The sequence below is a fragment of the Catharus ustulatus genome, chromosome 1 (assembly GCF_009819885.2).
Source record: "Catharus ustulatus isolate bCatUst1 chromosome 1, bCatUst1.pri.v2, whole genome shotgun sequence".
NCBI classification, from domain to species: Eukaryota; Metazoa; Chordata; class Aves; order Passeriformes; family Turdidae; genus Catharus; species Catharus ustulatus.
Window position 1 is genome coordinate 125,209,310 of NC_046221.1, and position 20,500 is coordinate 125,229,809.

General features: G+C 42.7%; 1 protein-coding gene across 1 annotated transcript; it reads left to right on the forward strand.

Annotated features, from left to right (window-relative positions):
- The first annotated feature begins 262 nt into the window (after nt 1-262).
- Nucleotides 263-17,705, forward strand: VXN (vexin). Its single transcript, XM_033064350.1, has 6 exons — nt 263-374; nt 3,282-3,337; nt 9,591-9,738; nt 12,283-12,344; nt 14,020-14,105; nt 14,902-17,705. Exons 1-6 carry the CDS (start codon nt 308-310, stop codon nt 15,086-15,088), a joined length of 606 nt encoding a protein of 201 aa, XP_032920241.1. The 5' UTR covers nt 263-307; the 3' UTR covers nt 15,089-17,705.
- The last annotated feature ends 2,795 nt before the right edge of the window (nt 17,706-20,500 follow it).

Here is a 20,500-nt window from a genome sequence, read left to right on the forward strand (position 1 = left end):
TAGCTATTTATTGCAGAGGATTCTCCACACTGGTAAAAGGAAATGTAAAATAAAATGCTCCTATCTCAGTAGATGCTTAAGTAAGGGCTAAATTAAATCTTTGTGTTAATATTATTCATAGAAAGGCAGATGGGAGCAGAAAATGTTGCAATGAAGAATATGGAATGAGATGAGATCACAGCATCAGTCTGTCCTTTGTAGATCTGGACAATGATCACAGAGCCAGATTGGATTAGTGAAACCTATTTACCAGAAGTTCAGAGCAGTTGCATGAAGCTGAAAGGCAGTCAGTAGGGAGAGGTGGAAAATGCACCAGATTTACAGCTGCAGCGATGAAAATTTAGAAGTTTTCACCACTGTGATTTCTTCCAAATGTGAGTACATCAAAATCTAACAACTGCTACGGTGCTGTCTTTTAGAGGGATGGGATGTGTAGCAGCGGGGAAATATTTGAAGAGAGCAGCTCATCTGCTCTGCTGTGCCGTGCTCTGCCTGCAGCCCAGCACTCGCTGCTGCTTTCTCGACCTAATCCATGCAGGTGCTTCAATATTGTGGCTCTGTAAAATCTCTGCTCTGGCAAAATTGGGAGATCTGGAATCGGTGTTGCTGTACCTATGAGGTAACTGCTAAAGTGACAGCTTGCAACTGTGTGGTTTTTCTGTGTAATAGAAAAGAGAATGAAGTTCTGCGAGCAGTTAGAAGTGGGTGAAGTGCATGAATGTTGAATTTAAGTCTGCTGGCTCAATAAGTGGAACATTTCCAAAGCCATGCCCTGGAAATGAATGCATGATTAACATTAATTGCTTCTAATGAAGAGTAAGAGCCGGACAAAGCCCAGCCTGCATTTGATTGAACAAATTAGTTTAAACTCAATGGCTGCATATTTCAGCAACAAGAAAGCAGGGAAAAGCAGGGAAAACAAATTGTGGGGCCAGATCAGATCTTTACTTGCAAGCTGCGAGCATGAGCTCTCAGCTGCTTAATTTTGGAATATAAGTGGAAATGACAAAGTGAACCATCACTGTAATTGTATTTGTTGCCCGAAATCTGGGCTGTACATACAAACATCCTTTTGCAGGCAAATCCACGTACATCATCTGCAAGAACTGGTTCTTCTCTTCCTTTGCCAGCTCTCTGCAGAAATCCGTGTTTTCAGGGACAGTGTTTGCATTGCTGCCATTGTATTCCCACGCAAGTGGGTCACTTCTGGCTACCTCTGTGATTCACCCCTCTTTCAATGCCTATTCAAGTAATTGCATGTTTGCTGGTGCTGTGACTTCCCTTTCATGCCTTGCCTTTTTTCAGCCCCTGTGAGCCTTTTGCCACTTGTTCTGGCAGACAACAGGGGGATGAGGGACTGTGGGTCATATGTACTCTGAAAGTAGGCAAATTTATTACTGTTAGGCACATTTAAGTGTTGTTCGTTTTGCACTAGCCTGGATAGCAGCTATAACAGCACAAGAGCAGTTGCTTTTGGTAAAAGTCTCTAAAAAACTGCACTTCTTACACTGTGTGGTAAAATACCTAAAATACCAGAGAGACAAGAAGATAATTCGTTGTATCACTAAATTTTTCTGCACTTGAGTGTTTCCTTATGAGCAATTAGTTCAGCCCTCACACAGTGAAATTCCAGAAGTAAAGGTGATAGAAGCAGCTTCAAAAACAACTTACAGCATATTTTTAAAAAATCAAACCACCTTCATTATGTTTGTCTGGCTTTCATCCCACACTCACTATGATTTAAAATATAAAATGTGACCTGCAGGAGAAGGCAGTAAAGATCCCTGAGGATATCACACCGTGCAGAACAGACTGTAATCATGCTGACAGCTTAGCACACTCTAGGCAGGCAGATAACTTACTTGTGACGAGCTCAGTGTGGAAGTGCCCTGTGCTGCCATGGGCTGCTCACAGGGATCCTCCCATTTTCCTGTCCTGTTTCACTACAGGACAGGCCAGAATTTCCTCTCCAGTGGGCTCCTAATGCTCAGTGCTTATATCCTCACTGGGGTGTGGAGGGATGGCTGTTAGACACACACAGGCTGTCTAGGAAAAGTGACTTTGGTGTCACTGCCAGCTCTGCTTGTTCAGAGCCCTGGAAAGCCCAGTCACTTGTTATTCCTGACGTCTGAGGAGAGGAGTCTGGCTGCAGTAACAAGCATCCTTGGATGACCTTCAGCTGCTTCCACAGCTCCAAAAGTCTTTAAAAAATACTCAAAAAAATACTGCAAACAGTAATATACAGCAGCAATAAGCAGTGCAAGTTAAATGTATGCCAACAATGTAAAGGAAAACTCACCTGGGGACTAGGAGTCACTCATCATCCTGTAACAAACCTTCCTGGCTCTTCAAAGCCTTTGGATTATACACAGAGCCTGAATAGGAAACCCCCATTCACATGCCTTCCCCCAGGGTCAGCCTTTAGAATTGGAGCCAATTCTCCACATTTGGCAGCTTTCTGCAAGCCTGTTTCTGTCACTGGCGGCGAAATCCTGTGGCTTCAGTAGCCTGAACACAAGGCAGGGTAAGATATGATGAGAGAGAGAGCTGGGAGTATCACAGTCTTTTAGGCCAGTTTCAAGTCTGACTCAGTAAAAATTTAAAGAGTCTTCACTTAGTCCAATGAAACCATCACCCAAAACCAACGACTTCAGTCCAGACAAAAGTTTGGCTTATGGCCCTGGCATCCTGTGTGTCTATTGGCTAGTGGTTCTATGATCTTGGTGTCTTCGTGGGCCTAAGAAATAAAAGAGAGAAACAGACTTTAAGCAAAATTTCCCAAGCTAAAGAATTTAAGAGGTCATTTTGAGGATTGACAATGGAAAGATTTGGCTTAGTGCAAATGTTGTGCTTTGGACATCATGCATTAAAAGTGAAATAATGTCATGAGGGAGTTTGAGCTTATTGATAAAGTTCCTAACTAAACAAAATCATAACAGTCTCCAAGTTAATGTATACACAAGTCATTTCCTACAGAAATACTGAGAAAACTGAGAAAGGAGAAGGAGTGTTCCTCCTGGAAGCCTATGGGAGAGGTGCAGAAACTCAGGATAGGCTGTGGCCCTGTGGCCATGGATTTCTGTATTGTATAGCTAGAGCATGGACTCTGAGATTACATCTAAAGGGACTTCCTTTTGGATTTTTTCAGATGGAATCTTCCCTAAACCCTTTCTTCTTCCCCGTCTTCCCACCATGCCCCCAGTGAATTGTTACAGAGGAGTTTTGAGGCACGTGTCCACCTCCACAGCATCCTGACCATGTTCCTGTTCTTCTTTTTGCAGCATGTAGTCCTGCCCGAAGACGAGCCAAAGCTACGCAGCACATCATAACAAAGAGTGTAAGAAAAATCTCTTTTCCTCTCCCTATTTTATTTTTTTTTTTAACATTCTAGTTGGTCACTCATACTCTTAAAAGTGCTGTGGGTAAATGGGAAGCAGATCTTCCAGGGTAAAGAAGTACATCCGTATCTGATGCAGGGAGTGGGGTGGGAAGCAGAAGAGGGAGTTTCTGTAAATCTGCAGTTTATTTACAGAAGTGCTTTGAAACAAAAAAAAAAAAGTCTTGCCATGCAGAGGTAGTAAAAATAAACATAGTGGCTTATTAACATTGGCCATCTGAGGGAATCACAGGCTTAATTATTGTCCATAAAGCCTTCACAGTAAGTCCAGAGAGACATGCAGGAATGAAAAGTAAGCAAACCATATCAGTGTTAATCAAGTAATAATAATAATCCTGTTAATCAAGTAGCCAGTATCCTAGGGAATTTGGGAGAAAAGCACCAGCAATGGACTGTAACTTTGACCCTTAAAGTTGGCGCTCAGAGACCCAGGGAGGATGTTTGTCCCCTGGTCCCAGCAGTGCTTGCCTGCCCCTCACCTCAGCCTTGATGCAGAGGACACAGAGGAAGCTTTACCCCATCCCTGCAGATTAAAGTCCCCCCAAATTAAAATAACAACATTTGTCATGCTCTGAGTAAATGTCTTGCAAGTTCAGGTGCTTTCACACATGGGTGAGGTTTCTTGTCTTCAGAGACAGTTTTCCCTCCTTAAATCCACTTGACCGTTCACAACCCCTTCCACATCCTTTTAGCCGATTTGCAAGGAATGACAGTCTTTTCTGCATATCAAAGCACTTCTTACAAGTTTGACACTCTTCTGCCAAAGCATTTCCTCTCACCACAGACCTGTCTCTTCTCTGGCACTTTGCTGAAGTATTTTCCTCCATGGCCTTCCCTTTTCCCATGTCCTTCCCTGCTTCCCAGATCCATTCTCATTTTCAGAGAGCCTTTTCTTTGTATTCCTGATTCCCTGATCTCCCCACTGTTGGTCCTCCTTACCACACTTACCTGTGCACTGGAAAAAAACCACATTCACTCCCACCCTCTCTTTTGGTGATTAAAGCTGATCACAGAAGCCCAATATGTCACAGGACACCTGAAGTGGTCCCCAGGAAGAGTCAGTAACATGTATGACATTTTTTGGGTAGAAACTGTGCATGTATATATTTTCCCAAATTGTGACAGTCTTGGTTTGGTTGGTTTTGTCCCATAGCTCAGGCTGAGATTTCAAAATTACTCTTTATTCCAAAGGAAGATGAGTCAGACTGCTGGAGTGTTACTCAAAATAAGCCATTTTGAGATACCCCACTTTTATTTGTTAAACCTTTGGTATAATTTGTTTTCCATGCAATATGAAAGCAGCAGCAAAGTCCAAACCAAAACAGAACTATTCTGATGTGATGAAACAAAATGCTCAGATAATTTATCTTCTTTTTTTTTTCTTTTTTTAACAGTATTTCTCATAGAACTATTCAGCTGAAAAATTTCAGCTGGTTTACATCAAAATCAAGGAAAAGTATGTGTCTGTTATCTTGTTCCAAATCTCAGTAGATAGTTGTTTCTACTAAGTGGAAGCATCTAATATTTAATTTGGATTGGATCAGCTGCTGTGGCAGCCCTGTACTCATAAAGGCCTAAGAAAATAAGACAAGAAAGTCCCTGTTTTGTTGCTGTATTTTAGGAGGATTGGGTTTTTTTCTTTTGGGGCTTTCCCGACCCCAATTAAGGATGTCCCTTGATTGGCTCTTAGTCACGATGCAGGCAGCATCATATTAGCAGTGGGAACATCAAGCCTGAGGAATGGTCTGCAGCTCCAGCTACCAAAACAAGGAAGGCTCTCAAACCAAAGTGACTGGCACAGCCAACTCTTAGACATTCTCCTTTTTCAAGGGAATGCAGCTGCTTACAGCTCGTAAGCAAGCACTGAAGTAAATGGCACATACTGGAATAGACGTGCCTGTGAGGAAGCTGTGATTGCCAATTTCTAGACCCACAGAAAAGTCGCAGAATGATTGTTTATTTTTCACTTTTACGTCTGCACCTGCAGCCAGAGCTGTAGAAATGCCTCAGCTAACACAAAATCTTCTGCTCTGGTGATTGCAGTGGATGCACAACTTTAATCCTCAGCAAGGCCAAAAATAGCAACCAACGTGGACATCTGCCAGACCTTTTTTTTTCACAGCAGATATACTAAAGCAGTGTAGCATTAAGTGATTTAACATTCAAATTACTGACTGTGGGGGGTAACTTCCATCACATACAAGAACTCATCCCAGAAAGGAGGAAGTACCCTTTTTTTTTAGCTGAGTGTTTCACCAATATGTATATTTGCAGTTCCTATTGCCGTGTTAATAGTTATTTCCAGTGATAGTAGATCCTTCCCTTCTCGTCTTCTTCTAGCCCCCAAATCCCTTGGGTAAAGGAACTGTCTGGACACCAGTACCTGTCTACTTTGCAAGAAAGAAGGAAATACCCCTGTGCATGCTAGAGCTGCCACATTAAAAATCAGCTCAGCATTAGGCCATCAAAATAACTTAACTCTACAAATCTGGAATTTTCTCCACTAACAAGCACATTGTTGTTCAGACCCCAGTTTTCAAAGTTTTATCCAAAGCCAAATATTTAATTGTCACCTTTTCTGGATGGTTGTTGGTTGGCAGTGGGATTTTAAGTGCAGGATCAGGATGGTTCTCTGTGCCCCTTCCCTCCTAATACAGCTAATTCCAAAAGTGGGTATGCCAGGCCTCAGTGCTCTCATGTGCATGGCAAAGTCCATAAAAAGAGAGTTTGCTGAGCTCTGATTTCAGAGTTGGTATCCTGCAAACAAACTGGACTGGTCAAAGGATTTACAAATTCTGAAAACAGTAGGTTTTTAGAGAGCAGCTTGCTAATTCTGCATAGTTTGGCTGACTCTGCCATTTGCACAGATTTAAATTTCCTGGTATGTCTAGAAAAGAAAAGTGACTCCCAGTTGATCCTTCTGCCTTACCCTAGGTACTCTAGAGAAATGTCAGCTCCAATTTAGATCAAAACCAAGCTACAGCAGGTTTAGTTTCCTGACCTAGATAAGTCTTTACATGTTACAGTAAAGGGTGATGTAGCCAAAGTCACTGTGAAATCTTGAATTAGGAGATAAGGAACTTCCAAAGTGTGCTACAACCAAATGCTGCAAAGTTGTTCACTGAAAATATGTTGTAGAGATTGCACTGTTGTTTTCAGCTGTAATTGAAAATGGCGCTATAACTTATTTATACAGGTTCTGCCCCTTGAAGGCATTTTGGCATTTCTGTCAACATATGTAGCAAGGAACCTTGAAAACACAGACATTATACCTAAATAATTCTTGTTATTCATCAAGATTAAATCCTCTTCTTTTCCCCAAACTGTATTTCATCCTGTGCAACACATAGGCAGAATGTTAAGTTTCAAGTCCATGGTGGTTTGCACTGATCAAATAAGCCACTTTCAGGATTAGAGGTGACTGCAGCCAGCATCCTACTTACCAAAAATGCTCTTTCCATGACAATGCAAAATAAGTGACCTCAGGTGTCTCAGTAGCAGAGGGTTGATGACATTTTCTGTCACACACCAGCAAAGACCGAGCGTGACCAAGAGCACTGGACATTTTTCCAGAGATGGTGGGGAAAGCTGAGCTTTGTGGCATTCCTTGAAAGCTGGAAGAGCGAGGCAGACTCCAAGGGGTGTCATTGGAGACCCCTGCCAGCCACAGTCTCATTATATTAGTCCTGAAGACAGGTTTCTCCACTGGTGTCACCGTGGTGAAGGGGGTGATGCCCTGGTGAGCAGCTTGTGAGGTTTGTGTGGTCAGGGCGTGTGTAGACACAAGAGCCTGAAGCCTGCAAGGAGCTGCTGCAGAGGGATGGGGAGCTGCTGGAACTGCTCCAGGGGCAGCAGGGATGGAGCCAATGCCAACAGCTTAAGCAGCAACAGGAGGCCTCTCAGAACCACAAGCATCACCCTCATTGTGAAACATCGGAGCAATGCTGAGGCTCGGCTCTGTTGGCAGCTCCAAACTTGTGTTCAGTAGAGCTGGGAGCCAGCTGCAGCCTCCTTTAGCACGTGCTTGTCTTCAAGGACACAGTAGTCCCTTTAACTGAACACTGGGCATGTCTTTAAACAGTTTACAGTACATGGAGCATGTTGGGCTGTGTGTCAAAATCTGCAGAAATAGGGGAAAACCCCTATTCAACCTTGGGTTAGGCTTTGGTTGCCTTACCTGCCTTTTCCAGAAGTATTTTTGAATATTGTTGGGCAGTTTCTTCTCCTCATCCTACCAGCCAGTAGGATTTAGGTCTTGTCCAGACTCCTAAGGGTACATGGAGACAAAAGAATTAAAAGCGGTTAGGCTAGGATTTTTCTTCTTTCCTGTTTTGGAAAACGTGGGTTTGCACATGTAGTTATGCCTGTGTAAAAGATCATATACACAGAATATTGTGGATTAATGGCAAACTGAATTAAAACTTAATTAGAGGAAATGGACAACTTGAGGGTACATGCTTGAATAGGGTCTTGTTTTTATCTTGAGTGTGTGTTAGAAGGCAGAGCAATAGACAGAATTAAGGCTTTTTCTATGCCACTAGTAGGCTGGCCAGTTGTTTGCCTTAGTCTTGAGACAAAATAACTAAATTTATATCTAAAACACAGAGACAGCAGCTACCAGTCATCAGTTAGATGCAACTAGCTGCTTTTCTCATGATCTCCCAACGTAAGTAGGTCTAATAGGAAATAGTCTGAATAGTTGCCACATGTCTTGTTTCCTTGCTGGTTTGGATTTTCACCCTGTTTAAGTGGTTTCTCTGTATGACAGCAAGTCCTTAGGGAAGAATTAAAAAAACACCAACAAAGTATGAAACATTCTGTCCCTGCTGTCGGAACTTTGATCTTCTTGAGAAAACTCTTTCCAGACCATCCTGGATATACCAGTCCTGATGAATCCACTTCTTTGAGGTGTATCCCTGTTTTTCCAAACTCACATTAGGTCTGACCTCCCCAGTTGCCTGTGGCAGTATGGTGAGTGCCATGGCTTAGTCATAATTGATTGGAAAAAAACTTAAATTTGTTCATGCTTGTTTTCAGGGACTGTTGGAGATACCAGGGGGGCTGATGCTCAGTGAGTTTTGTCTGTGTAAGCTAATTTTGTGAAAATTAATCTCTAGGAGCACTATTCCTCTCTGCCTCATATTCTCTGTAATCATTTATCAGGCGCAATATGTAAGTAACTTCAAAGGACAAGAGAGACCATAAGGAAACAGCATTTGTAATTCACATTGCATAAGTTTGAATGATTGTCCAAGATGTGATGCAATAGGAAAATAAATCTGAGCTGTCTCAGAGGCATATCCTATTCACTAGAGCTTAGAAAATAGAACATTTCAGTCACCTGAGAAGAATATAAAAAGGTGCAACTGAGCAGCTGGGTCCCAGAAAGACCCAGCAGGATTTTCCCATACTTCTATACCCAGCACAGAAGCTGGAGCCAAACAAAATCCCACAAATCCCACAGTGCCCACCTGACAAAATCCCCTTTGGATGACAGCAAAGCAGTAGGAAGAACAAGCAGCCTTTCAGCTCCCCCATGACCTGGACAGACCACCTAATCCCCAGGGCCAGGTGTAACAGGGTGCTTTGCTGTAAATGGGGTTAACTGCACCACCTAATTAGTGGCTTGTCTTCAGTTTTTTCTGTCTTCACTGAGAGTCAGGATTAAGAACACGAAGGAGATGAATCCCTCGTGTTTGGACTTGGTTGTTTATTAAATCTTATCTAAAGTACAGAGAGTTCTGCAATACTTCTAGCTACCAGCTAAAAGTGAGCAAAATGGAGAGTGAATCTAGCTAGTTACAAGGTGTTTTAAACAATCCAATAAAGAACTAACAGCTATATTATTTATGCTTTTGACCCAATAACCAAACCTCTGTGACCTGCAGTGCAGCACTAACTATCCAACCAAAAACTACTACCTGAAATCATGAAGAAGGAAGAGGAAGACTATAGAGACAACACCCAAAAACTTCCATCTTGTCCCATACCTATTACTATGTTCTGAAAACCTCAGGTTCAAAACTTTTCACCAGGTGAAATCACATACCTGTGACTCTGTTACTCAAATTTGGAAGCCTTCTCCAAGGCTTCAGATCAAAAGCACCATTCTCCAGGGGGTCAGTGTCAGAAAGCACAGAAAGCTCAGTACTCCCAGGTTTCTGGGTTCCGACAGTTTGCCTCTCCCCTGTAGGTGGTAGCCATATCGGACCGGCGGCCCCACCAGGGCGAGCTCCTGCATGTGCTGTACCAGGCGAGGGGCGAGGAGGAGGCACGGGGAGGGGGCTGCCTGCAGGGCGGGCAGCGGGGAGCCTGCCCTGCTAAGGGCCCTGCCCAGCACGGTGAGTCCAGAACTATTTTTTTTATTATTTATTAGTTTTATTATTTTTTATTTATTTATTTATTATCTTCGCTATTATTAATACTTATTTTTATTATTTTATTATTTATTATTCTTTATTTACATATATTATCATTTATGTAGCTGTAGAACATCTTTAGATAATTGCACTCTTCCAGTCTTGCAGCGAAGCAGGCGCTTTGTTATGTACCTGGATGATAATTCCACACTTAAAATATCCGGTGGAATTAATGAGGTAATGACCGTGGCATTGCTCAATTTATTCATAAACTCACTTTATTCAGAGCCATAAACACTCCCTGACAATATTTTAGAGATGATAAATAGTAAATTACTGAGTTTGCCTGAGTCATCTTATTATATAAGATCCCTGTTCAGTTGCTTAAAATTAGCCAGAATATAATCATTTGGGATGGATTTTCAGATTCTGGATGTCAGCCACAGACCTGATTTTTTGGCAACCAAAGCTTGTTCAGCATATTTGTGAGAAACCGTGAAGGAAAAATAGAGCTTGCCAGTACAAAACCAAGGAGATGAGTAAACACAAACAGAGTGGCCATTCAGCTCCTCCAACACTGGCATGTTATGTTTGGAAGATTGAAGCCGGAGCAGGGCTGTGCAGTTTCACATGGGATGGCCTTTTTAATCAAAAACACATCTTTTGCTCTCCTTTGAAAAATCACTCAGATGCAGTCAAGTCATATGCCCTTAAAGAAATCCCAAGTGGCATGTTTTTCCAAGAGAAATTGGACATTTGGATGTTAAAAGGATGTTAAAATCTCTAAAGCAGATCCATGAAGGTGCATGTTCCTCACATCACCGATCTGCAACCACACTGCACATAAGCAATCCCATTAAGAACACAAACCAGACAAGAACAGGGCCTAGGAAACTGGAAAGGAAGAAACTGAGCCTGGAACCATAGGAAAAGATCTCAAATGATCTCAGGACCAGAGCCAAGACATGGCTGAGAAAAGAACCGGGACTTCAGGACTGGAGCAGGGAGAGGAGGAGTGGCTGGGACTGGGTGCAGGGTAAAGGATGGCAGAGAGGCAGAGAGGAGGGACTGCTGGTCTCTGCTGTTAGGGGAGATGAGAGGTAAAGATGGCAGATAGGTGCAAACAAGAGGAAATCTGTAGGAATCTAAAAAGAAGAGCAGAAAAAGGGGAAACCGGTCTGATAGGAGGAGAAAGAGAAATTAGTTGGCAGAACTTAATTTCTTAGTTTAAATAAGAACAAAAACACAAACAAAAGAACACGGATGAGGCCATTAGTGTGTTTATTGCTACCATCTGAAATGTTTCACAAATAGCAAAGCAGGACAGTCCATTTCAGCATGTGAGAAGGCACTTCTGGAAGTGGAATTCACGCGGCATCCAGCCACCACTGCCCTGAGGACAGCAACTACAAACCTGAAGCCATGAGGACTTTGTTTTGTTTAGCTATTTTGCTTAAAGTTTGCAAGAACATTTTCTGTATCTAATAAGAGGGACAGGCTGAAAGGAAAAATCAGACAAAGTAGGAGAAAAGAAAACCAAATAAAAAGAAAAAATATGGGCATTAGCTGAAGTACTGATGATCCACTTGCTGAATACTGTTAGTACCTAATATGCAAGATGAGAGGAGGTAATTGCATTAACTTTGACGTGAGGGATACAGTAAGGTACCTAATGGAATTACTGGAGCGGGGTGGAGCGGGAAGTGGGAAGCTGGTTAGGATATTTATCAAAGTCAAATATTGCCCCCAGAAGGAGGAGACAGTTCCAATTGCTAAGTCATGCTGGAGACAGCACTCTATGGCGATTTCCATATTTGCTGTCATTATTTATATTCCACCGGTTACAGCAGTAGAGAGCTCCACATTCCCACAGCCAAAGAGGAGGATTTGGCCTCATGAAAAAATCTAGCATCCCTCACTCATTTATTTCCTTGGCACAGTGAGCAAGAATGTCAGTGAGCATTTATCCATGGATAAGTTATCAAATGAGAAATTACTTGAAAGTGAAGGGTAGCCTTCAGAGCTGAGGACATCAGAGAGATACCACTCAGCCACAGGCAGAAAAGTGGAAATCCCTCCCTGTGATGGGCTAGACATAGCACACATCTCTGCCCAGGTTAAAATAACTCTCCAGAGCAATATAGAAAGGAGAGAATGACCTCCTAGGCAGTACAAACCTGCAGTGGGAGCTGAGGAGCAGCATTTGGGCTCTTTGCCTGTAGAGATTTGTGAGTGTTTGCCGGGGGGAAAGGGCTCCCACTTAGCTTGGTGTGTTAAGGGCAGCTCATCATCTCATTTGAAAAGTCTAGGAGCAAGCTGATAGACTTTCCAGAATGACTTAGCAGTTATTTTGACATCACAGTAGATGATCACTCTGCTCTTTTGTCTATAATCAAATCTGGTGGGACAATAACCTGTATCTGGCCTCTGTCCATATCGGAGTTTTACTGCAAGGAAGGAGGTTTTTCATACAAGCTGTGCCAATGAGATAATTGCATCTAATATCATGTTTCTTGTGCTTTGCAGCAGGAATTACTGAGCAAGAGTCATCCAAGTCCTATAATCATCTGTTGGACAGAAAATCTTTGGTAAGCAAATAGAGCAAGAGCAGCTACCAATGCATCTTAAAACCTTGCACCCATCAGCATGTGCCACAGCAACAGCATGTCAGTCTGTTGCAGCACCTGCAGATTTCACAGCCTTTGTTAAAGTTTAAAACATAATTTATTCCAGATGATCCCTTAGCTGGGAGCAGAGACTGGCATAGGAGAGAGAAGTGCCCCTCAGAGGCCAGGAAGAGTGGTGAGACAGAAACAGGCAGGCTCCTGTTCCGGATGCTCAGCCACCTGCAAGAACTGGGAGAAATTAACCTCTCTTTCACAAATTGGGAAAAAAAAAATTTCTCATGTGGAACAAGCATCAAATAATATGTTTTCTCTGGAATGCCAACCTGACACAATAATCTCCAAAGTCAGAAATATAAATAAAGAGTTGATGGGAAAATTATCAAACAAACCCCCAATATGTGTTCTCTAATAGACAGTAAAAAAAAAAAATTTTGGTTAAAAATTACTCACCTTTACTAAAATGTTTTCCCTCCCTTCTTTGTCTTACCATGCCCCCCTAATTTTCAAAGTCCCTACATTTAATATAAACTAGCTTTTTTCAAAGAGAAAAAATATTTTGAATAATTTCTGGCCAACATCAGACCATGCTGTTTAAATTCTGTGGTTTATGGGGTTCTTTTGGATGGCTGAAGCATGCTTGCTGGGCTACATGCTTGCTGGGCTACACTGAAGAAAAATGATAATATAATACTTAAGGATGGTTAAAACTAATGTTTTTCAGTGTAATGAATCTCATTGAACCTACCAATAATTAACACAGATAAATTTCAAAGGATGCTTACAAAAGTGATTTCAAACATGTCTAAGTCCTAGGATACTTGAAAAACACACCTAAATGTACCCAGTCTCAGATTAGTCCCAGGAAAAATAGAAAAAATAGCCCTAGAAAGCTTAAGATCAGTTGTGGTAGTGACAATACTATGAACGATTTTTTTCAGAATTGCTAGTAAAACCAGTAAGTGTGCTTATTGCCTGAAATAATGAGATCACCTCACTTTTTTTTTTTTTTTTCCATTTCTGGGGAACTTGCACTTTAACTTACCATCTTGGAGGATATGCTGTTCTCGGAGACCTGTTTATGGGAAAACGTGACTCAGATCTGGCGGGCAATTTATGATCAAATAAGACAAGGAGGAAATGGATGATTGGGCACTTGTGGGGCCGTGGCAGAACTGGAGCATAACCAGGGTGCCCTCACACCACAGAGCAGCACCCAAAAAAACAGGGAAACATCTCTGAATGCTCAAGGAAGTGTGATGGCTGAGATATCTGCTTCCCAGGAAGCTGTAGAGGTGGGGAGCTGCAAGAGGCAGGATGCTCACTCTGCACAAAGCCTCACTGCCTCAGGAAGCTAAACATAAAAACTAGGGAATAAAAGTTCTTCAAGTGTCCCTTCTTTGATGGGAGGTGTAACTCTCACTCATACAGGCTGTGTGCTGAGCTCAGTGAGAATATTCACGTGAGCAGCTGGTAACTGTGTGGGTGAGAGTTCGGCAGCCAAATCCTTAACCTGCTTTCTCTTGTTAAGAGATTTATAGTGTTTATTGGTTTTCTTAAAACAGCCTCTTTCCTCAGATGAACCAGTGTCCCCACTCATCGGTGGCATTTCCTAATGATGTGCTTTGTCCTCCCACAGATTCCTCCCTCTCCAGTTGCCCATATCACAGTGAAAGCCCTGGCTGTCACAGGCTCGCCCACACGCGACCGCACTTCTATGGAAGAGTAAGTCCCTTCCCACCCTCCAGACTTGCCTCAAAGGCAGGGAGAGATTGGAAAAGGTTATGCTGATGTTACTATCAGCCATGGCTATTTATACAGCTAACTCAGAGCCCATTACAGCTCTACTTTATCACCAGATAAAAAATCATTGTAATTCAAAATAGAAGTATTTTCCCCCTAAGAAGTCTGTCATATTTGCCCTAAAATGTAATTAGAAAATGTAATTAATTGAAGAAAAAAAATTATGTCTTAATACCCAATTAAAGAACAGCTTGACCATAGTACAAATGCAGTCATCCCCAGGCAGTTAACCAAGACTTGGATCTGGGTGGGATTTGAGTTGCCACCTGAGGGACAGTAACTATCTCATTGTCACAGTGTCCTCACACTCCATACTTACAGAGATATAAGTTCCCCTCAGCCAGGGGAGCTCATCACTGCCAGTGGTCCCTGGGCTTTGGTGGAAAGGCCCAGCTCTCTCCTTGGGCAATCCCCCCACTCCTTGTTGGGTGGCAATTGCTAGAGAGGATGCACCTAGAGCAGTCCCACTTGCAGCTTGTCCCCTTGTGTGAGTGTCCCCCTGACAGAGGAGGAGCAAGGGCGCCAAGCTGAGTGGTGGCAGTGCAGCACCCCAGCCCCCTGACCCACAGAGCCCCTGCTCATTCCAGACTTGCCCATCCCAGGAACAGGCACACCTTTTCAGCCAGGCAGCTCTTGGTTCTGAGTGGCTGGTTGCCATCAGCAGGGAAGAAGGGCCAGGGAGAAACACTCTGTACACACCTTGTGTTTTATTTGTTAGCCACAGGCAACGCTGGAGGAAGACAACAGAGTATGACCTGGCCCTGCCGCCAGGAGCAGAAGCTTCCCTACCACTGACAGGAGGCAACCTGTGCGGGACACCCAGCCTCCTGAGGAAGATGTGGATGAAGCACAAGAAGAAGTCAGAGTACCTGGGGGCAACAAACAGTGCCTTTGAGGCGGACTGAAAAGGCTCAGCATCCCTTGGAAAGGCAGAAGGTCCTTCAGCAGGACAAGGTGCTTTAGGATCAACGAGAGAGCAGACAGCACAGCTCATCCAGGAAAATGATATCTTTTTTATTACTTGATGCCATTGCTTCAGAACAGTGAAAGTCTAACAAAGGTAAAAATGGTGAATATGATGCAATTCAATGGCCTTCCCTTGTTGCATTACATTAAAATCCCAACTATCCCACTAGATTTACATTTTGACTCAATGCTGAGACTACTGCTGACCCATTCATCATTTTCTACACCTTGTCTAAATGAGCTTGGACTTGCAACAAGAGAAGCCTATGAAGAGGTTTGTGTATTCCTGCAAGGCAACAGATTGATTACAGAGTGCCATTAAATGCCAGGGATCTACTTGTTGTGCACACTGCTTGTCGTCTTTCCCCTCTCATATCATGAGATAAAAACCCCATCTTGAGATATGCTTGGCTGAATGATAAATCCTAAACATCTCTTTTCCTTCAGTTTTAATGTTTCAAGGCAGGAGAAAAGGATGCAAAAATTCTAAAACAGTGGGCCAGAACTGAGCAAGTTTGCAAACATACTTACCAAATTTTGCAATGTGACAAGTGATTTGTGTTTTAAGGTGTCCTGCCAGATGAGCAACAGGGCAACCTCAAGGGACACCCTCTGCCCTAGAACCTGCTTGTAAGTGAAATGGTAGTCAGCAATTTACCCTCTACCCATGTGGAAAGGATATTACATTAAGTGCGCAAAATACTGGGAGGAAGGAAAGTATGTAAATGGTGCAACTAGGTAACTAAGTATAAGATATTTGCATGTAAGAGAACTGTGCTTATGAATAGATGGATTTAAAGGAATTTGCTTTAAAAATTTTCTCTTTTTTTTTTAATTTAGAAATTGCTGGTCAGGTCCTCTTTAGTTTTTATCCCAAAAAAGTACAAAACGGTTTTACAAAAAATGTTTTCACCACTGCTATGGTCAATATTATATTATTCATGAACAGTACTTGCCTTCTGTGAGTGGTCTCCTAGGTATTATAAAAAACACTGGTTTCCCTAAATACAGAACTTTAAATATGAAGCTGGAGGAGGCGTATCTCCTGTTGTTTATTGTAATGATGACCTCTAATCTAACTGCCAGTGCACCAAAGCGTAAATTAAAAATAAAGGTTACTTTATTACTCTGACAGCAGCAGAAGGAAGGAGCTCTCATCTGACAGTGCAGTGAAATGCACTGAGATGCCATCACAGACAATGCCATGGTAGTGAGGGGCAGCTGGCCCTGGTCAGGAGTACCAAGGGACCACCTGGACGGGAGAGAAAGACAGCCAAGTCTTCTGGCTTTGGGTTGAGCAGGATGGAGCAGTACACAGAAAAGGTTTGCAGCTTGACAGCCTGAGCAACAAAAGTTCATGAAGTGGGGAAACAAGTGGAACAGGCCATTAGCTTTACAGAGCATATGGTCCTGATGGCTGCAAGGAAGGCAAGAAGGAAAGCCTATTTAGGACTGCACATGGTGGAACTGGTAGTAGGATCAGGGTGGAAGTTCTTACTTGAAAAGGCACTGTGGCTCTTCATGCTGCTAGAGCCAAGTTCATCCAGAGTTTTCCAAGGAGAGAGAGGCACTATACCTTCATGAAATACCTCTGTCAGCCCTCCTGTTCAGCTGTCCATCACTGCTTCAGTTACAGGCTTCTCCTTCAGAGGTGCTCAACTGGTCAGAGGAAAACTGTGCACCTCAAAACCACACAGACTCTTTCTCCTCATTACCAAGGATGAAAGTCCTTCTCTGGCCCAGCAGCCCAAGACAGGGATCATCTGCTCTGCTTTTATTTCTTGCTCCTGGGAAAGAGGGAGAACACAGCATCTTGTGAACCACATGCTGGCAGTGGATGACCCTGTATCAACCCTGTGTTCTCTGCTCCAGCAGGAGAGCACAATGCTGACACCCACTGAAGGCTGCACACCTGAACAGGTTTCTCACAGAGGTCCCACTTTTAAATTAGAGCCTGGCACACTGATCCTGTGCAATAACCTGAGCCCTGCCAAACATCAGGTACTCTATGACTGAACCAAGCTGGAGCCATGGTCAAGAGTTTCCTGAAACACTTTTTACCAGTATAACTAACAACACTTCGGCCTCCTCCTCAGCCCATAGAACTCCTGCCAGAAACCCTTACATATATTTTTACACACATAGGTATGCCTAGTAAATTCAGTGGGACTGCTCCCTTGCATAGCAGTACATACATTCGAAGAGTAGGCCAATCACTGCTTCTCTCTTTTGGTCTCATTTCCTAAACAAAGGAAAAATAAGGATGATGGACAGACATTGGGAAACTCCATTTACTGAATTAGGTGTAATTAAGAGTGAACATTTGTCATACCTGCTCTTGTAGTTAACATGACCCGTAAAGAACTCAAACACTCCAGGGCAGCAAAAGTTTTGCTTGTTGAGGAAGTTGCATTGTAGCAGTATTTAATTTGTTAATTAATAGCTTTGAGCAGTATGAAGATGGAAATGGAGATGATTAATATTACTTCTTAATAATTGCTTTGTCTTGACATGTGTATTTATGCTTTTCATATTTATTTATTTATAATTTTGATCTACAAGAGAATGAGCTATTTACAAGAAGCATATTTAATTTCCTTGTATTCCAAGAATGGCCGTGGAGATTTTTTGTATTGTAGTAGATATTTATTTCATTGATTTAAAAGTATGTTCTATTCTTAAAAAAGCAAACAACAAAATAAACAAGTAGCATGTGGTTACATAAGGGTGTCAGAGACTTAAGAGTTTTTGGGAAGCATTTAGTGGCAAGTAAAGGAGGGTATATGTTACTGGAAAAAGGTAGCAAAGAACATGATAGCAAAGAACATTAATTTTTTTCTCCACAGCCTGAAGGTGTATTTGTGAGCAGCTCTAGTATTGTACAGGTGATAGAACCCTTTTGTTATCAGATGTGCAGAGAAAAGCCCTGGCACTGTCAGCAGTTAGAAATCAGATATACCTTTACACATCTGACCTCAAGCACATCCCAGACACATTGACGTTAGCGTCACCTCCCTCCCATCAAATAAGAGTGCCAAGACAGAGATTCTTGATAGGGATTTACAGCTCTGGTAGAGAATAAAGCCAATGGAGTTGTCAACAAAGTCACTGAACTTACCTCAAACACAACCCTGGCTTTGGAGAGCCCCTGCTGAACCACAGCCCAGCCAGAGGTGGACGCACAGGACCACAGGAACCCAGCCTAGGGAAGGTGACTCAGGACTGCAAGTGGAAAGAATTCAGGATAGAAGGAAAAAAGTAAATGGTGTGAGCATGGTCCACCAACCCAGACTTCACAGCTGTCCAATTAGACGGTGACTCACTCCCTGCCTGCTGCACTGCCCATACTCCCTCAGCTCTGGTGAAAAGTTGTCACATTTCTGCCTCTTCCATTACAGACACCATTTAGGTTTAGTATGAGCAGCCAGGGAGTGTCCTCTCAGTGAGTGAACACACCACAGGAGCTGGCACAGATTTTTTCCAGGAGCTGGCCTCTGCTGGGAACTCTTCTGTGAATACCTGATCTTTAGCTGTGCATTAAAAATACCAGCATGAGTATGGAAGAGGATGTGGATGTGCAATATATTTTCCAGATGAAGCTGTACAGAAAGCTGCATTGGGTTGACTCCAGCACACGGTCAGAAAAATGTGAAATAGTAATTACAAAAATAAGTTAACTTTATCATTTTTTCACCAAAGACAGAAGTTGTTGACTGTGCAGCCAAAAGCATCGCCTCTGGCAATACCAGACACAAGCCTGTTGTCATAATTTATAACATCTGGGAGAAGATGCATTTTTCAGACACATTTCATGTCAATTTTTATGTTGGCATTCCCCAGAACTAGAGACTGACTAGGGCACTGATCTGACAGAAAAAGACTGCATGATGACAGTCCATCCCACTTACGGTCATTTCTAATTCTTTTCCCCCCACCAAAAAAAGTTTCTAATTTCTCCCCACCATTTCAAAACCATCCTTGTGGTAGAGCTACTCACTAAAATATGCATAATTATTTTGCATACCACTTTATTTAAATAAACTGTAGTGAATTTAGGCTAGACTAATATATAAAATAATTCCTACTGATGCATGAAAAAAAAAACACCTCAGATACACCTTGCCCGCCTTTCTTCCCCCTTTTGCTCTCACTTTACAGGTCCTGTAGTAAACAGGGTTGCCAGAAGAGTCAATCACAGACACATCACTATTTGAGGGAATACCACAGACCTTATACAGAAAATATTTAAACTCAAACATTGACATCAGCAGAATAATTTTACTTCTGTAAGTTACCCAGTCAGAAAAGTTGCAATATCAGACTTGCACACACAAAAATTGAAACAAATCAGATTTCTCAGATGAGACCCCTGATAAGAAACTCTACAAAAAATGCAGACGTCAAATAGACACAATTAGAAATTTTTCAAATCTCAGCATTAACTCTAGAGATGATTCACAAGTGAGCAGCTAAACCCTAAACCTTCGAGGTGAGTAATGATGTTATTCTACATAGTCCCAATCTTCTCCTTATGATTGCCTCCTGTGAGTATATCATCAATGAACTGGTAAACTTTCACTCCCTCTTCCATTGAGATCTTTTCCCATTCTTTGCCAGCACATGGTGAGCTAAGGTGTGTGAATGCTTGCACCCCTGAGGAAGCCCTGTGAAGGTCTCTGGTTGCCCCCATACACAAAGGCAAACTGATGTTGGTCCCCTCGCTGCAATGGCACCATACAAAACACGTCTTCAATAAGATTTGGGGCCATCTGCAACAGCCTAACTTGGTGGTTGGGGGTTCCAAAGGAGCACTGGCACCCCAGATTGTCATACCAAGTTCTCCCTTTCAAACTATCCAACCCCAGCAAACTTAAAGGGAATTCCCCCTGTTGCCGTGGCAGCAGTTAGAGTAGTTTCTTCTCCCAGTAAAATAAGACTAGCTGCAGTGGTAGTTACTGGTTGTGACACCCCTAACACATTCACTACAAGCAAGGGCCCTTTGGATGGGACAGCTCCTCATACGGTGGCATCTTGTTTGTTCAGGGCTGATATCTGAGCCCCAGTGTCCACTAAAAATGTCAGTAGTTTGTTTTTGGGTCTGGGAGCTACCATCAGTAGATGTCTCTGTTTCCATTATCAGTGAGCTGTCCAACATAAATGAGCCCTGTGCACACAAAGGGAGCAGAGCTTCCAGTTTCCCTATTCTGTTTGGCACATTTTCTTCCCTGCCTGTGTCAATTAAAGGTAGTGTCCTCAGGCTCAGATTACACTTCTCTGCCCTTGGTTTCTCAGGCATTTTGTCCTGCCATTGTAATACCACCTCTTCTAACTTGTCCAGGGGAAAACATCCA